Raw genomic sequence first — 18,307 nt, 5'->3', positions numbered from 1 at the left:
CCTTGTCAGATATGTCATTTACAAATATATTCTCCCATACCATAGGATGCCTTTTTGTTCTGTTGATGGTATCCTTTGCTTTATAGAAGCTTTTTAGTTTGATGTAGTTTCATGTGTTCATTTTTGCTTTAAGTTTTCCTTGCTCAAGAAAGAAGTTGCTCATATTTATATTCAGGAGATTTTTGCCTATGTTATCTTCTAAGAGTTTTATGGTTTCATTACTTATATTCAGGTCTTTGATCCATTTTGAGTTTACTTTTGTGTATGGGGATAGACAATAATCAGTTTCATTCTCTTGCATTATCTGTCCAGTTTTGCCAACACCAGTTGTTGAAGAGGCTAACAATTTATTCTTTCACAATAAAGTAACTTGACAGGATAGTAATTATGTAAATATGATGAATTTCTGTCTCTTAAACATCTTATAAAAATTACTAGTCTTATTTTCATAAAACTTGCTAAGTCTGGGGAGAGAGGACTTAAATAATAAACTATTTTATCCTATGTGCATTAATTCTCCTCCAGTGAGTATCTGGGGGACTCCAAAGAGATAGGCATCTTACAGAGTATCTCATACTGAGTTTCAAGATTTCTAGTGACTACTACAAGTAGTATGGGAAAAAACAAATGGTGTCAAATATGGACTCCTAAATCAAGTTGCAAGGGCAGATGGTTTGAAATGCAGGCTTTGATTTGTGACAGATTTGTGTATCATTGGGAGATATATCACCTTTCCCCTGCTAAAACCCGTAGTGACTAAACATACTAGTTTTACTTTTCTTTAATGTGAAATAATTTCAAAGGTAGGCATTGAAAGGATTGATGGCAGCTGACCTTTGTCATCAGGGACCCAGGCCCCATTTGATCAAACAGCCTTTCAGAAACACACCCACTGACTTCTGGTTAGCCGTAGTTGCAAGAAATTTTGGAAAACATAAGTTTAATCACAAACATTAGTATCTTGGAAAAAATTGGGGTTCTACACAAAAAAGAAAAGAAAAATGGATATTGTGTAGACAGCCAACAGTTTCTGCCACAAGCTATATCATACTAACTGTATTATGATCCAGGGCGAATAGCAACCTGAATTTATTTAAATAGGTTAGGCAGTATTGTGGAGGCTAGTAATCCCTATATGATGAAAATTTTATTTAATAAAATTGCTTTTTAAAAAGTATATGAAATAAATGTTTTAGTTACATTATTTAAATTGAATTACAATGCTCTTTTGTCTTCTTGCTCTGTATTTCATGTCTTATAGTCCTGTGAAATATTATTTATTAATTAACTTAAAAGAAATAGGTAGTGTGTGCTCATGGCACACCATTAAAAACTTACAGAAGTGTTTCTAGAGAAAAGTAAGTCTTCTCCATTTTATCTCCATTATCTAGAATCCTTCCCCAGCGGCAACCAGTTGCCTATTTTGAAAATAAAGGTATAAAATTATTTTTTTTATTACAGTGATACATGCACATAGTCAAAGCAGAATCAGAAAGAGCTAGTGAAAAACAAGGGTGCTTGTCCCCACCTTCTTCAGTCTTAGGCCAGTTCCAGAGGCAACAACTTTCTAGCAATACCTTCTGGTATATATTTGTATTTTTTAAATAGTGTTCTTCCTGCTATTTCTTGGTGAATTTTAGAGATTATCTTTGTTTTCTAGTTGCAGACGATACTTAGTTTTTTTACTTCTCTCCACAACTTCCCAGTGCAATTACATCAGAATTTTTTATTAAATCAGTATTTGTTATTTACTGTATTGTAACTCTAAATATTCCCTGCAACACATGTACTATGATTTCGTTTTCTGTCTTACTCAGTTTGTTGTTTTTTTTCCCCCTGGAATTAACAATTGCCTTATTTTTTCATTTGCTTAGTTTTCATACCTGTGGCTAAATCATCCCATACCTTTCAATAGCTTTTTAGTATAATTTTCTGTGAAATAAAGGTTAATTTTTTACATTGATCTTTTCAGTATATTTTTAGCTTAAATATTTTAGTTTTAATAGATAATATATACATGTCATATATCTATGTATATCCATCCCTATCTGTATATAGACTGTCATTCTGTCCTCTAATATTCCATAATTTTTTATGCTTTTTGGCCTTTTTTGTCCCAACTGTGGAAAAAAAAAGAAGAAGAAAAGACTGATGCAAGGTTTAATTCGTGAGTTTTCTTTATTTGCTGTTGAAGTGATCTGGATATCAAGACAAAATATAGGAGGTGAATTAAGGGTGAATTTTAATAACATTGTTTGCATGTTGTTAAATTACCATTAATAACAACCATGGGAGAATACTAGGTATAAAATTCTATCTGTATAAGCCAGTTGACCTCAGAGGAAGGAGAAATCAGGCTTAAGAATCTTCTTTTTCTTGCCTCCTGTGAAAGAAGCCCAGATACTCTTTCTAAAATCAAGTTAGTAGAATCTCTGAAAATGTATTTTCATTTTTTACAGATTATGGCTAGAGTTTAGCTTTTTAAATAGTTTATAATTTTTTAAGCCAATTTATAGTTGGTTTTACTCATGGAAAATAGTAGTAGTCAAAATAATTTGCTTAAGTTATTTTATGTATGGGTGGTGATTTTAATAGTATTCTAACTGAATAATAATTTCTTCATTAATTTTCAAATGACAGAAGCCGTAGAAGTGTTTTGACATTTATGTAGAAAATAGTCCTGGCTTATAGTAACTCACATTAGATACATTCTGAACTATTTTTCCCATCTTCATTCTTTCTTGTTAGATTTGACTTTCAAAAACTTCAGATGAAGAATAAAAGGGCTTATAGGAGCAGTCTTCAGAAAAATGTGTTAAATCAGCTTGGCGCTATATATATATATATATCAGATCTTTGCTTTAAATGAAATAGTGATATTCTTTTTCCTAACAGTTTTCTAATTATTGGGATATAATAAATGCTATTCAGTCCACCCATTCAAAGTATCCAGGTGATGGCTTTTAGTTTGTTCACAGAGTTGTGCAACCATCATCACAATCAATTTCATCATCCCCAAAGGAAACCTTATACCCTTGTTACCTTTTTTCTCTCCATCCCCTCCTCAACCAGTTCTAGGCTAATAAACTAATTTACTTTCTGTCTTTATAGTTTTATCTATTCTGGACATTTCATATAAATGGAGTCATATATAGTCTTCTGTGACTGGCTTCTTTGACTTTGATGAATCTTGAAGACGTTATATGCTCTGTTGCAGCATGTATCAGTCCCCCATTCCTTTTTATTGGTGAATAATATTCCATTGTATGGGTATATCACATTTTGTTTGTTCATTCATTGATTGATGGGTATTTGAATTATTTCTATTTTTTAACTGTGATAAATAATGGTGCTATAAACATTTGTGTGCATTTGTATAGGCTATGGGCTTTCTCTTGGGTATATATCTTGGGTGTATTTCTCATTTCTTGGAAGGTAAATCCTAATTTCTGGGTCATATGGTAACTCCGTGTTTAACCTTTTGAGGAACTGCCAGAAGTGGCTGCACAGTTTTACATTACCACTGCCAGTGTATGAAGGTTCCAGTTTCTTTACATCCTTGCCAACCTCGTTATTATATGTTTTGATTCTAGACATCCTAATAGGTGTGAAGTGGTATCTCACTGTGGTTTTGATATGCATTTCCCTGAATAGTGGTATCCTGAAATAAAGTTTTGAATTTTTAAAAAAGAATATTTGAAAATAATTTCCAACTGTTGAGGTTATATTAATGGGTCTGAAATGTACAGAAAAGGTTTATACATTTTGTGGTGTGCATGTGTATGGCACTTTGTGTTTGGCTTGGCTCAAGCCATTACAGGGCACTAAAAAATTCGACATTTCTGTATTTCAGCAATAAATGTTTTAAAAGATTTAAAGTAATAATCATTAATCAATTTTAATGTTGATGTAAGGATTTAATCTATATTTTATATGGTGACTTTAGTAATACAACTCCAGGTAGAGAACCCGGGGACTACCTCCTCATTTTTGAACCCCAAGTAAATTACTTTTAATGTTTTCCAATCTTGATCCTTTTCTGAAATTAAATATTTTTAAAATCCATTTTTAATAGTATCTATTTAGCTACTAATTTTGTATAAATTTTTTACTTGCTAATACAGAGAATCAAGATGAAATGCCATTGAATTTTAAGTCACATACAACATGTATTTTCTTGTTTTAAAATGTAATACTAAATTCATCTCTAAGAACAATTAAAAAATATTTTACATTTTTCCTATGTCTTTAGAAAGAGGGAACACAGTAAGCAAAATAGACATACAAGTACACACATACACACACAGAATTTGAAATTTTAACTCTTGATTTTAGGGAAAAAAATAACCCAATTCTGAAAAGACAAATTTCCATTATGCATAAAGTAAGAGATCTGTAGAAAGAATCTAGTCACATAAGTTCTACCATTGTTTTTCTTTTCTTAAGTTGAGAGGCATATTCAACAAAATGCACAAATCTTAATATGCAGCTTGATGAATTTGACATATGTATATACTCATGAAACCATTACACAGATAAAGATATTGGATGATCTCACTGATTTTTTTTCCCCCTTCCACTGTCTCAACCCCAGGCAGCCCTATGGCAGCCTTATGGCATCCCTATGGCATATGACAGTTTGTTCTCTGTCTATGAGTCTATTTCTGTTTTGTTTGTTTTAGATTCCACATATATTTGTGTTTGTCTTTCTCTGTCTGACCTATTTTACTGAGCGTAATACCCTCTAGGTCCATCCATGGTATCGCAAATGGCAAGATTTCCTTTTTTTATGGCTTAGTAATCCAGTGTGGATGTGGATGTGTGTGGTATATGTGTGTGCGTGCATCACATCTTTTTAGTGAATTCATCTATCAATGGACATTTTAGGTGCCTCCATATTTTGTTTACTGTAAATAATGCCCCAGTAAACATAGGAGTGCATGTATCTTTTTCAATTAGTGATTTTGTTTTCTTTGGGTGAATTTTCAGAAGTAGAATTACTGAGCCATATAGTAGTCCTGTTTTTAGTTTTTTGAGAAACCTCCATACTACTTTCCATAGTGGCTATACCAGTTTACAGTCCCACTAGCAGTGTACCAGGGTTCCCTTTTCTCCACATCCTTGCCTACATTTCTTATGTCTTGTCTTGTTGGTATTAGCCATTCCAACTGGTAAGGGGTAGTATTTTACTGTGGTTTTGATTTGCATTTTCCTGATGATTAGTGATGTTAAACATCATTGTCTGTTGGCCTTTTGCGTGTCTTCTCTGGAAAAATGTTCAGGTCCTCTGCCCATTTTTTTTAAAAGTCAATGTGACTTTTTATTTTTTATTTTGGTATCATTAATCTACAATTACATGAGGAACATTATGTTTACTAGACTCCCCCCTTCACCAAGTCCCCCACTCATATGCCATTAGTCACTGTCCATCAGCATAGTAAGATGCTGTAAAATCACTACTTGTCTTCTCAGTTGCACAGTCCCCCGACACACATTATACATGCTAATTGTAAGGCCCTCTTTCTTCTTCCCCCACCTTCTCCCTCCCTTCCCACACATCCTCCGCAGTCTCTTTCCCTTTGGTAACTGTTAGTCCATTCTTGGGTTCTGTGATTCTGCTGCTGTTTTGTTCCTTCAGTTTTTCCTTTGTTCTTTTTTTCTCTTTCTTTTTTTTAAATTTTATTTTGGTATATTAATCTACAGATACATGAAGGACATTATGTTTACTAGGCTCCCCCCTTCACCAAGTCCCCCCCACATACCCATTCACAGTCACTGTCCATCAACATAGTAAGATGCTGTAAATCACTACTTCTCTTCTCTGTGTTGCACAGCCCTCCCCATGCCCCCCCCAACACTATACATGTTAATCGTAATGCCCCCTTTCTTTTTTCCCACCCTTATCCCTCCCTTCCCACCCGTTCTCCGCAGTCCCTTTCCCTTTGGTAACTGTTAGTCCATTCTTGGGTACTGTGATTCTGCTGCTGTTTTGTTCCTTCAGTTTTTCTTTGTTCTTATACTCCACATATGAGTGAAATCATTTGGTATTTGTCTTTCTCCACTTGGCTTATTTCACTGAGCATAATACCCTCTAGCTCCATCCATGTTGTTGCAAATGGTAGGATTTGTTTTCTTCTTATGACTGAATAATATTCCAACATGTATATGTTCCACATCTTCTTTATCCATTCATCTATTGATGGACACTTAGGTTGCTTCCATTTCTTGGCTATTGTAAATATGCGGCGATAAACATAGGGGAGCATCTGTCTTTTTCAACCTGGAGTGCTGCATTCTTAGGGTAAATTCCTAGAAGTGGAATTCCTGGGTCAAATGGTATTTCTAATTTGAGCTTTTTGAGGAACCCCCATACTGCCTTCCACAATGTTTGAACTAATTTGCATTCCCACCAGGAGTGTAGGAGGGTTCCCCTTTCTCCGCAACCTCACCAACATTTGTTGTTCTTTGTCTTTTGGATGGTGGCAATCCTTACTGGTGTGAGGTGATACCTCATTGTGGTTTTAATTTGCATTTATCTGATGACTAGCGATGTGGAGCATCTTTTCATGTGTCTGTTGGCCATCTGAATTTCTTCTTTGGTGAACTGTCTGTTCAGCTGCTCTGCCCATTTTTTAATTGGATTATTTGGTTTTTGTTTGTTGAGGTGCGAGAGCTCTTTACATATTTTGGATGTCAACCCTTTATTGGATCTGTCATTTATGAATATGTTCTCCCATACTGTAGGGTATCTTTTTGTTCTATTGATGGTGTCCTTTGCTGTAGAGAAGCTTTTCAGCTTCATATAGTTCCACTTGTTCATTTTTGCTTTTGTTTACCTTGTCTGGGGAGATATGTTCATGAAGAAGTCACTCATGTTTATGTCCAAGAGATTTTTGCCTGTTTTTTTCTAAGAGTTTTATGGTTTCATGACTTCCATTCAGGTCTTTGATCCATTACGAATTTACTTTTGTGTATGGGGTTAGACAGTGATCCAGTTTCATTCTCTTACATGTAGCTGTCCAGTTTTGCCAGGACCATCTTTTGAAGAGACTGTCATTTCCCCATTGCATATCCATGGCTCCTTTATCATATATTAGTTTGCCATATATGTTTGGGTAAATATCTGGGGTCTCTGTTCTGTTCCACTGGTCTTTGGGTCTTTTCTTGTGCCAGTACCAGGCAGTCTTGATTACTGTGCCTTTGTAGTAGAGCTTGAAGTTGGGGAGCGGGATCCCCCACACTTTATTCTTCTTTCTCAGGATTGCTTTGGCTATTCAGGGTCTTTGGTGTTTCCATATGAATTTTTAAACTATTTGTTCTAGTTCGTTGAAGAATGTTGTTGGTAATTCGATAGGGATTGCATCAAATCTGTATATTGCTTTGGGCAGGTTGGCCATTTTGACTATATTAATTCTTCCTAGCCAAGGGCATGGGAGGGGTTTCCATTTATTAGTGTCCTCTTTAATTTCTCTTAAGAGTGTCTTATAGTTTTCAGGGTGTAGGTCTTTCACTTCCTTGGTAAGGTTTATTCCTAAGTATTTTATTCTTTTTGATGCAATTGTGAATGGAATTGTTTTCCTGATTTCTCTTTCTATTGGTTCATTGTTAGTGTATAGGAAAGCCACAGACTTCTGTGTGTTAATTTTGTATCCTGCAACTTTGCTGAGTTCCAATATCAGTTCTAGTAGTTTTGGAGTGGAGTCTTTAGGGTTTTTTATGTACAATATCATGTCATCTGCAAATAGTGACAGTTTAACTTCTTCTTTACCAGTCTGGATTCCTTGTATTTCTTTGTTTTGTCTAATTGGCATGGCTAGGACCTCCTGTACTATGTTGAATAACAGTGGGGAGAGTGGGCATCCCTCCCTGTCTTGTTCCTGATCTCAGAGGAAAGCTTTCAGCTTCTCACTGTTAAGTATGATGTTGTCTGTGGGTTTATCGTATATGGCCTTTATTATGTTGAGGTACTTGCCCTCTATACCCATTTTGCTGAGAGTTTTTATCATGAATGGATGTTGAATTTTGTCGAATGCTTTTTCAGCATCTGTGGAGATGATCATGTGGTTTTTGTCTTTCTTTTTGTTGATGTGGTGGATGATGTTGATGGATTTTTGAATATTGTACCATCCTTGCATCCCTGGAATGAATCCCACTTGGTCGTGGTGTATGATCCTTTTGATAGATTTTTGAATTCGGTTTGCTAATATTTTATTGAGTATTTTTGCATCTATGTTCATCAGGGATATTGGTCTGTAGTTTTCTTTTTCGGTGGGGTCTTTGCCTGGTTTTGGTATTAGGGTGATATTGGCTTCATAGAATGAGTTTGGGAGTATTCCTCTTCTTCTATTTTTTGGAAAACTTTAAGGAGAATGGGTATTATGTCTTCTCTGTGTGTCTGATAAATTTCGAGGTAAATCCATCTGGCCTGGGGGTTTTGTTCTTGGGTAGTTCTTTGATTAGTGCTTCAATATCTTTGCTGGTAACTGGTTTGTTTAGATTTTGTGTTTCTTCCTTGGCCAGTCTTGGAAGGTTGTATTTTTCTAGGAAGTTGTCCATTTCTTCTAGGTTTTCCAGCTTGTTAGCATATAGGTTTTCATAGTAGTCCCTAATAATTCTTCGTATTTCTGTTGAGTCTGTTGTGATGTTTCCATTCTCGTTTCTGATTCTGTAGATGTGTGTTGATTCTCTTTTTCTCTTAATAAGTCTGGCTAGAGGCTTATCTATTTTGTTTATTTTCTTAAAGAGCCAGCTCCTGGTTTCATTGATTTTTTTCTATTGTTTTGTTCTTCTCAATTTTATTTATTTCTTCTCTGATCTTTATTATGTCTCTCCTTCTGCTGACTTTAGGCCTCATTTGCTCCTTTTTCCAATTTTGATAATTGTGACATTAGACTATTTGGAATTGTTTTTCCTTCTTTAAATATGCCTGGATTGCTATATACTTTCCTCTTAAGACTGCTTTTGCTGCATCCCACAGAACTTGGGGCTTTGTGTTGTTGTCATTTATTTCCATATATTGCTGGATCTCCATTTTAATTTGGTCGTTGATCCATTGATTATGTAGGAGAATGTTGTTAAGCGTCGATGTGTTTGTGAGCCTTTTTGCTTTCTTTGTACCATTTATTTCTAGTTTTATACCTTTATGGTCTGAAAAGTTGGTTGGTAGGATTTCAATCTTTTGGAATTTTCTGAGGCTCTTTTTGTGGCCTAGTATGTGGTCTATTCTGGAGAATGTTCCATGTGCACTTGAGAAAAATATGTATCCTTTTGCTTTTGGATGTAGAGTTCTATAGATGTCTATTAGGTCCATCTGTTCTAGTGTGTTGTTCAGTGCCTCTGTGTCCTTACTTATTTTCTGTCTGGTGGATCTGTCCTTTGGAGCAAGTGGTGTGTTAAAGTCTCCTAGAATGAATGCATTGCATTCTATTTCCTCCTTTAATTCTGTTAGTATTTGTTTCACATATGTTTGTGCTCCTGTATTGGGTGCATATATATTTATAATGGTTATATCCTCTTGTTTGACTGAGCCCTTCATCATTATGTAATGTCCTTCTTTATCTCTTGTTACTTTCTTTGTTTTGAAGTCTATTTTGTCTGATACTATTACTGCAACACCTACTTTTTTCTCCTTACTGTTTGCATAAAATATCTTTTTCCATCCCTTGACTTTTAGTCTGTGCATGTCTCTGGGTTTAAAGTGAGTCTGTTGTAGGTAGCATAAAGATGGTTCTTGTTTTTTTATCCATTCTATTACTCAATGCCTTTTGATTGGTGCTTTCAGTCCATTTACATTTAGGGTGATTATCTATAGGTATGTACTTATTGCCATTTCAGGCTATAGATTTGTGGTTACCAAAGGTTCCAGGTTACTTTCCTTACTATCTAAGAGTCTAACTTAAGTCACTTTGTATGCTGTTGCAAACACAATCTAAAGGTTCTTTTCTGTTTCTCCTCCTTTTTCTTCCTCCTTCGTTCTTTATATATTAGGTATCGAATTCTGTACTTTTTGTCTATCCCTTGACTGACTTTGAAGATAGTCAATTTTATTTTGCATTTGCCTCACAATCAGGTGCTCCACCCTCCCTACCATGGTTTACTGCCTCTGGTGACAGCTATCCAACCCTAGGAACACTTCCATCTATAGCAGTCCCTGCAAAATAGACTGTAGAGATGGTTTGTGGGAGGTAAACTCTCTCAGCTTTTGCTTATCTGGAAATTGTTTAATCCCTCCTTCAAATTTAAATGATAATCTTGCCAGTTAAAGTAATTTTGGTTCCAGGCCCTTCTGCTTCATGGCATTAAATACATCATGCCACTCCCTTTTGGCCTGTAAGGTTTCTGCTGAGAAGTCTGATGTTAGCCTGATGGGCTTTCCTTTGTATGTGATCTTATTTCTGTCTCTGGCTTCTTTTAACAGTCTGTCTTTATCCTTGATATTTCCCGTTTTAATTACTATGTGTCTTGGTGTTATCTTCCTTGGGTCCCTTGTGTTGGGAGATCTGTGGATCTCCATGGCCTGAGAGATGATGTCCTTCCCCAGATTGGGGAAGTTTTCAGCAACTACCTCCTCAAAAACACTTACTGTCCCTTTGTCTCTCTCTTCTTCTTCTGGTATCCCTTTAATGCAAATATTGTTCTGCTTGGATTGGTCACACAGCTTTCTCAATATTCTTTCATTCTTAGAGATCCTTTTTTCTCTCTGTGCCTCACCTTCTTTATATTCCTCTTCTCTAGTTTCTAGTTCAATAATCGTCTCCTTCATTATATCCAACCTGCTTTTAATACCCTCCATCATTCTCTTCAACAATTGGATCTGTGACCTGAATTCATTCCTGAGTTCTTGGATGTCTTTCCGTACCTCCATTAGAATGTTGATCATTTTGCTTTTGAACTCCCTTTCTGGAAGAGTCACGAGGTCCATATCATTTAAATCTTTCTCGGGAGTTGTATTAATAATTTTACTCTGGACAAGATTCCTTTGGCATTTCATGTTTGTATATGGACCCCTCTATTGTCAAGAAGCTCTATTCTTGAGCTTCTCAGCCCCTGAAGCAATGTTGGGGGTCACAGGGGAGCGGTACTGGTGCTTGGGGGGAGGAAAGAGCTGTTACCCGCTTTCCAGCTGCTGTGCCTGTCTCCACTGCCTGAGCCAGTGGGCTGGTCACACAGGTATAAGTTTTTGTCCCAGAGCAGCTGGAAAGGGATCCCTGCTTTCCACAAGCGGCCGGAATTCCAGTCTCCCCAGGAACTCTGCCTGTATTAACTTTCCAACCTGGTAGTCATGCGAGTCTCATGACAGCACCATGAAATGTAGGTTTGTGCTCCCAGAGCAGATCTCCAGAGCTAGGTATTCAGTAGTCCCAAGCCTTCCACTCCCTCCCTACTCCGTTTCTCTTCCTCCTGCCGGTGAGCTGGGCTGGGGGAAGGGCTCGGGTCCCGCGGAGCTACAGCATTGGTATGTTACCCCGTTCGGTGAGGTCTACTCTTTTCTCCAGGTGTATGCAGTCTGACACCGTCCTCTTTCCTGTTGCTCTCTCAGGATTAGTTGCGCCAACTATATTTTCTAATTGTATCCGGTTTTAGGAGGAAGCGTCTGTCTCTCCTCTCACGCTGCCATCTTTAATCCAATCCTCCTCTTGATGTATTTTTGAATTCGGTTTGCTAATAGTTTGTTGAGTATTTTTGCATCTCTGTTCATCAGGGATATTGGTCTGTAATTTTCTTTTTTGGTGGGGTCTTTGCCTGGTTTTAGTATTAGGGTGATGCTGCTTCATAGAATGAGTCTGGAAGTATTCCCTCTTCTTCTATTTTTTGGGAACTTTAAGGAGAATGGGTATTATGTCATCCCTGTATGTCTGATAAAACTCAGCGGTAAATCCATCTGGCCTGGGAGTTTTGCTCTTGGGTAGTTTTTTGATTACTGTTTCAATTTCATTGCTGGTTATTGGTCTGTTTAGATTTTGTGTATCTTCCTTGGTCAGTCTTGGAAGGTTGTATTTTTCTAGGAAGTTGTCCATTTCTTCTTGGTTTTCCAGCTTGTTAGCATATAGTTTTTTGTAGTATTCTGTAATAATTCTTTGTATTTCTGTGGGTTCCGTCGTGATTTTTCCTTTGTCATTTCTGATTCTGTTGATGTGTGTAGATTCTCTTTTTCTTTTTATAAGTCTGCCTAGGGGCTTATCTATTTTGTTTATTTTCTCAAAGAACCAGCTCTTGGTTTCATTGATTTTTCTATTGTTTTATTCTTCTCAATTTTATTTATTTCTTCTCTCATCTTTAATATGTCCCTCCTTCTGCTGACTTTAGGCCTCTTCTCTTTTGTTCTTCTTTTTCCAATTTAGATAATTGTGTCTTTAGATTATTCATTTGGAATTGTTCTTCCTTCTTTATATATGCCTGGATTGCTATATACTTTCCTCTTAACACTGCTTTTGTTGCATCCCAGAGGACTTGGGGCTTTATGTTGTTGTTGTTATTTGTTCCCATATATTGCTTGATCTCTATTTTAATTTGGTCATTGATCCATTGATTATTTAGGAGAATGTTGTTAAGCCTTCATGTGTTTGTGAGCCTTTTTGCTTTCTTTGTACAATTTATTTCTACTTTTATACCTTTGTGGTCTGAGAATTTGGTTGGTAGAATTTTAATCTTCTGAATTTACTGAAGATCTTTTTGTGGCCTAGTATGTGGTCTATTTTGGAGAATGTTCCATGTGCACTTGGGAAGAATGTGTATCTTGTTGCTTTTGGATGTAGAGTTCTATAGATGTCTATTAGGTCCATCTATTCTAGTGTGTTGTTCAGTGCCTCTGTGTCCTTAGGTATTTTCTGTCTGGTGGATCTGTCCTTTGAAGTGAGTGGTGTGTTGAAGTGTCCTAGAATGATTGTATTGCATTCTATTTCCTCCTTTAATTCTGTTAGTATTTGTTTCACATATGTTTGTGCTCCTGTATTGGGTGCATATATATTTATAATGGTTATGTCCTCTTCTTGGTTTGACCTCTTTATCATTTTATAATGTCCTTCTTTATCTCTTGTTACTTTCTTTGTTTTGAAGTCTATTTTGTCTGATACTATTACTGCAACACCTGCTTTTTTCTCCTTGTTGTTTGCATGAAATATCTTTTTCCATCCCTTGACTTTTAGTCTGTGCATGTCTCTGGGTTTATAGTGAGTCTGTTGTAGGTAGCATAAAGATGGTTCTTGTTTTTTTATCCATTCTATTACTCTGTGTCTTTTGATTGGTGCATTCAGTCCATTTACAATTAGGGTGATTATTGAATGATATGTACTTATTGCCATTGCAGGCTTTAGTTTTGTGATTTCGAAAGGTTCAAGGGTAGCTTCTTTACTATCTAACCGTCTAATTAACTCGCTTATTGTGCTGTTATAAACACAGTGTTATGATTCTTTATTTCTCTCCCTTCTTATTCTTCCTCCTCCATTGTTTATATGTTGGGTGTTTTATTCTGTGCTCTTTTGTGTTTCCTTTAACTGCTTTTGTGGGTAGTTGATTTTATTTTTTGCCTTTAGTTAGTATTTGATTGTTCCGCTTTCTTTGCTGTGATTTTATTTTCTCTGGTGACATCTGTTTAGCCTTAGGAGTGCTTCCATCTAGAGCAGTCCCTCTAAAATACCCTGTAGAGGTGGTTTGTGGGAGGCAAATTCCCTCAACTTTTGTTTGTCTGGGAATTGTTTATTCCCTCCTTCATATTTAAATGATAATCGTGCTGGATACAGTATCGTTGGTTCAAGGCCTTTCTGTTTCATTGCATATATATATCATACCATTCTCTTCTGGCCTGTAAGGTTTCTGTTGAGAAGTCTGATGATAGCCTGATGGGTTTTCCTTTGTAGGTGACCTTATTTCTCTCTCTGGCTGCCTTTACTACTGTGTCCTTGTCTTTTATCTTTTCCATTTTAATTAGTATGTGTCTTGGTGTTGTCCTCCTTGAGTCCCTTGTGTTGGTAGTTCTGTGTGCTTCTGTGGTCTGAGAGACTATTTCCTCCCCTAGGTTGGGAAAATTTTCAGCAATTATTTCTTCAAAGACACTTTGTAACCCTTTTTGTCTCTCTTCTTCCTCTTGTACCCCTATAATGTGGATATTGTTTCTTTTGGATTGGTCACATATTTCTCTTAATAATCTTTCATTCCTGGAGATCCTTTTATCTCTCTCTATGTCAGCTTCTCTGCATTCCTGTTCTCTGATTTCTATTCCATTAACAGCCTCTTGCACCTCGTCCATTCTGCTTTTTAAGTCCTTACAGAGATTGTTTTATTTCTGTATTCTCCCTCCTTAGTTCTTGTATATGTCTCTGCAAGTCCATCAGCATGGGTATGACTTTTATTTTGAATTCTTTTTCAGGAAGATTGGTTAAATCTCTCTCCCCAGGTTCCTTCTCAGGGGAGGATGTCTGGGTTATTCTGATCTGGATCAAATTCTTCTGCCTTTTCATGGCGGTAGAGGTAGTCGTGGGTAGTCGGCACGTGTTTGTGTGTCAGCTAGGTGAACCAAGTCCCTTTCCACTTGCTCCTGGACTTCCTTTCCTGGGAGAACAGCAACCCCTTGCGGCTTGTGCTGGGCAGTTGTGCCCAGACGGGGTCTCTGATTCTTGCCTGGACCGCAGTGGAATGAAGCTCTGCGGTTGCTGTGGGCGTGGCTGCTTTCAGGCTGCTGCTCTGCTATGGCAGGCCGCTCCAGAGGTGGAACGGGCAGGAGGCTGTTTATCACCATGAGGGGCCTCAGAGCCGCGCTGCCGCGCAGAGTTCCCCGGAATTCCCAGCTTCTGGGCTGAGCATGCCTGGTCGCTTCCATCCAGCTGTGAGGCTCCTGTCCCTTTAAGACTTTCAAAAAGCACTCACTTTTCTTTTGTCCCAGGGGCACTGGCTGCGGGAACCCACTTGCAGGTTTTACTGTTCCGTTTCCCTAGTATCCAGCACACCATGCACTGTATGTCTGCGCTCCCAGTGCAGATGACTAGGGCTGGGTATTTAGCAGTCCTGGGCTCCCTCTCCCTCCCTGCTCTGACTCCTCTCCTGCCGCCTGGAGCTGGGGTGAGGGGGCGCTCAGGTCCCGCTGCCTGCAGCTTGTATCTTACCCCCTTTGTGAGGCCCTGGTTCTTGCAGGTGTAGATGTAGCCTGGCTGTTGTCCTTTATCTTCTCGTCTCTCTTTTAGGAATAGTTGTATTTTCAAAAATATGTATGTTTTTGGGAGGAGATTTCCGCTGCCCTACTCATGCCACCATCTTGCCTCCTCTTCTCCTGTTTTGTTTTTAGATTCCACATATAAGTGAAGTAATATGGTATTTGTTTTTCTCCACCTGGACTATTTCACTTAATGTAATACACTGTAGGTTTATCTATGTTGTTATGAATGGCAGGGTTTCTTCCTTTTTCGTGGCTGAATAATATTCCATTATGTATATGTGCCATGTCTTCTTTAACCACTCATCTATTGATGGACACTTTGGTTGCTTCCATATCTTGGCTATTGTAAATAATGCAGCAGTAAACAGAGGTGCATGTATCTTTTCAAATTAAAGATTTTGTTTTCCTCAGGTAATTTCTTAGAAGTAGAATTACTGGGTCATATGATATTTCTATTTTTAGTTTTTGGAGGACCCTCCATAGTGCTTCCCACAGTGGCTGTGCAATTTACATTCTTACCAGCAGTGTAGGAGGTTTTCCCTTTCTCTACATCCTTGCTGACACTTGTTATTTCATGTCTTTTTGGTTTGTGGCCATTCTAACTGGTATAAGATGGTAGCTCATTTTGGTTTTGATTTGCATTTTCTGATGGTTAGCAATGTGGAGCATCTTTTCATTTGCTTGTTGTCTGTCGGTATGTTTTCTTTGGAAAAATTTCTTTTTAGGTCCTTAGCTAATTTTTTTAATTGGGTTGTTTGGTTTTTTTGGTGTTGTGTTGTATGAGTTCTTTATATATTTTGGGTGTTATCCCCTTATCAGATAAATCATTTATAAGTGTATTCTCCTGTACTGTAGATTGCCTTTTTTGTTTTGTTCATGGTGTCCTTTGCTGTACAGAAGCTTTTTAGTTTGATGTAGTCCCACTTGTTTATTTTTGCTTTGTTTCCCTTGCCAGAAAAGTTTGCTCATGCTTACTTAATTAAGAGATTTTTGCCTATGTTGTATTTGACATGTAACATTGTGTAAATTTAAGGTTTTCAATATGTTAACTTGATACATTTATATATTGTTAACATTATTGTTGTATTTCTGAACCTTCAGCTAGAGAATGTTGATCTTTAAAATCAAAGGATGTGTATAAGTTTTATAGAGGTTAAAGGAAATTGTATAATTGCTCAAAATTCTTCTTACATTATTGGGGCTACCAAAATAAAGAGGGACCTATATCTTATTATATTATTGGGTCTGTTGTAATAAGATACAAGAGGACCTTTATCTTCTTGGACCTTGATAAGGACTCCAAAGAAAAAGAATAAATAAATATTCAGTGTATGAGCCTGTGATATATATTCATAGAATAGATACAGTATATTCTTGGATGAGTGGGATAACAAGGTGTATAAGAGGAAGAGGGAGAAACTTAACATCATTTCACTAAAGTTTACCAGGGCTTTCTTTGGGGATGGAGACAAGATTTTTTAAAGGTGATATCAGCCTCAAATTCCTCAACAGTGGAAACACCTAAGGTTGGCTTTATCATTTTCTCCTAGGTGATTTACTGTTCCTTTGGTGGAACATCCAAAGGACTACACTTCAATAATTTAATAGTTGGACTTGTCCTTCTTACAAGAGGCAGAGATGAAGAGAAAGCAAAATGTAAGTACTTTTATTATCTCAAAATGGTAAGACTTCATTTGTGTGCAGAATAGTTTATCTCGAAATTCTGATGACAGGCAAAGGGTTTGAATTGGTATTTCTCCAAAGAAGATATGCAAGTGGCCAATAAGCACTTGAAAAACTGCTCAATGTAATTATTTATTAGGGAAATATAAATTAAAATTACAATGAGATACCACTTCACACCCAGTAGAATGGCTAATATAGAAAAGATAATAATCAGCGTTGTGTTATAATAACCAGTAATGGTGTGGAAAAGTTGCAGCCCCCATACATTTATTGTTGCTGGGAGTATTAACTATTGCCTCCATTTTGGAAAACTGTTAGGCAGTTCCTTAAACATCATGTTATAATATGATCAACAGTTCCACTTCTAGGTATGTTCCCAAGAAAATTGAAAACATATATTCATTAAAAGAAGAACATGTACAGGAAATGTTCATAGCAGCATTGTTCATAATAGTCACAAAACGGAAATAACCCTAATGTGCGTCAACAGGTGCATTCAACATAAACAAAATTTGATATATTCATGCAGTAGACTATTACTTGATAACAAAAAGGAATAAAGTAGTGACACATGCATGGATGAACTAAAACATTATGCCAAGTGATGAATGTCAGACAAAATAGGCCACATATTATATAATTTTTTTCATTTATATGTAATGTCCAGATTAGGCAAATCCACAGAGAGAGAGTAGATTAGTGATTGCCAGAGGCTAGGGGGAGAAAGAAATAGAGAGTGACCATTATGAATACAGGATTTCTTTTGGGGATGAAAATTTTCTGTTATTAGATAGTGGTGATGATTGTACAACCTTGTAACTGTACTAAAAAACCACTACATTAAAAATTTTTTAAGGGTGAATTTTATGGAGTGCAGTGTATCTCAATAAAGTGGTTGTTTTTTTTAAAATTCTGATGACAGAATTATCAGCCTGTTCATGCTTTACTTCACAAATGGAACCAAAAGTTCACTTGCTTGATAGTATTTTATAAAAATTCTTGGTAAAAGATTAAATTCTTTTACTTTTAGCTTCAGAAATTAATTTTACTAGGTAAATTATCTGAGGCCAGAAGAGGGTGGCACCTCATTCATGACCTTTAAATTCTACTAAGCAGGGAAATGTTATAATGAGAGGGCATCATTTACCCACTAATCATGAAAGAGAAGATAACTATAGTTGATCATTGTCCATCTGTATTTCCTAGGATATGCATTTGTACAGTAATTTTTCCATTCATTTATTTGTAATGTCTTCTGTTCCCTCACCATTTTCTTTGAGCTCCCCCACAAATGCACTCTCTTCTCTTGAACTTCCCAAAGATAAATATGCTCTTACCAAAAGTATTAGTAAGCAATGTAAATTTTATTGAAAAACTTCTAGGAAAGGAAAAGAAGTAAATGTTATATTACACAGAATATAACATTTTGCTCCCCAAATGCCTAAATTTCTACCCTTGGCCACTGGATGCTGG

General features: G+C 36.7%; 1 protein-coding gene across 4 annotated transcripts in view; it reads left to right on the top strand.

The window, feature by feature from the left end:
- The window catches only part of USP32 (ubiquitin specific peptidase 32), a 225,214-nt gene that overhangs the window by 56,438 nt on the left and 150,469 nt on the right, over positions 1–18,307 (top strand). For all 4 annotated transcript variants that reach the window (XM_036911110.2, XM_057501265.1, XM_036911108.2 and 1 more), the window contains exon 3: positions 16,699–16,804. In XM_036911110.2, the coding sequence (XP_036767005.2) occupies positions 16,699–16,804 (106 nt within the window). The remainder of the gene's footprint in view (positions 1–16,698; positions 16,805–18,307) is intronic.

The sequence above is a fragment of the Manis pentadactyla genome, chromosome 4, assembly GCF_030020395.1.
Source record: "Manis pentadactyla isolate mManPen7 chromosome 4, mManPen7.hap1, whole genome shotgun sequence".
NCBI lineage: Eukaryota > Metazoa > Chordata > Mammalia > Pholidota > Manidae > Manis > Manis pentadactyla.
The sequence above is the reverse complement of the archived record's forward strand: the minus strand, read 5'-3'. Positions and strand labels throughout refer to the sequence as shown.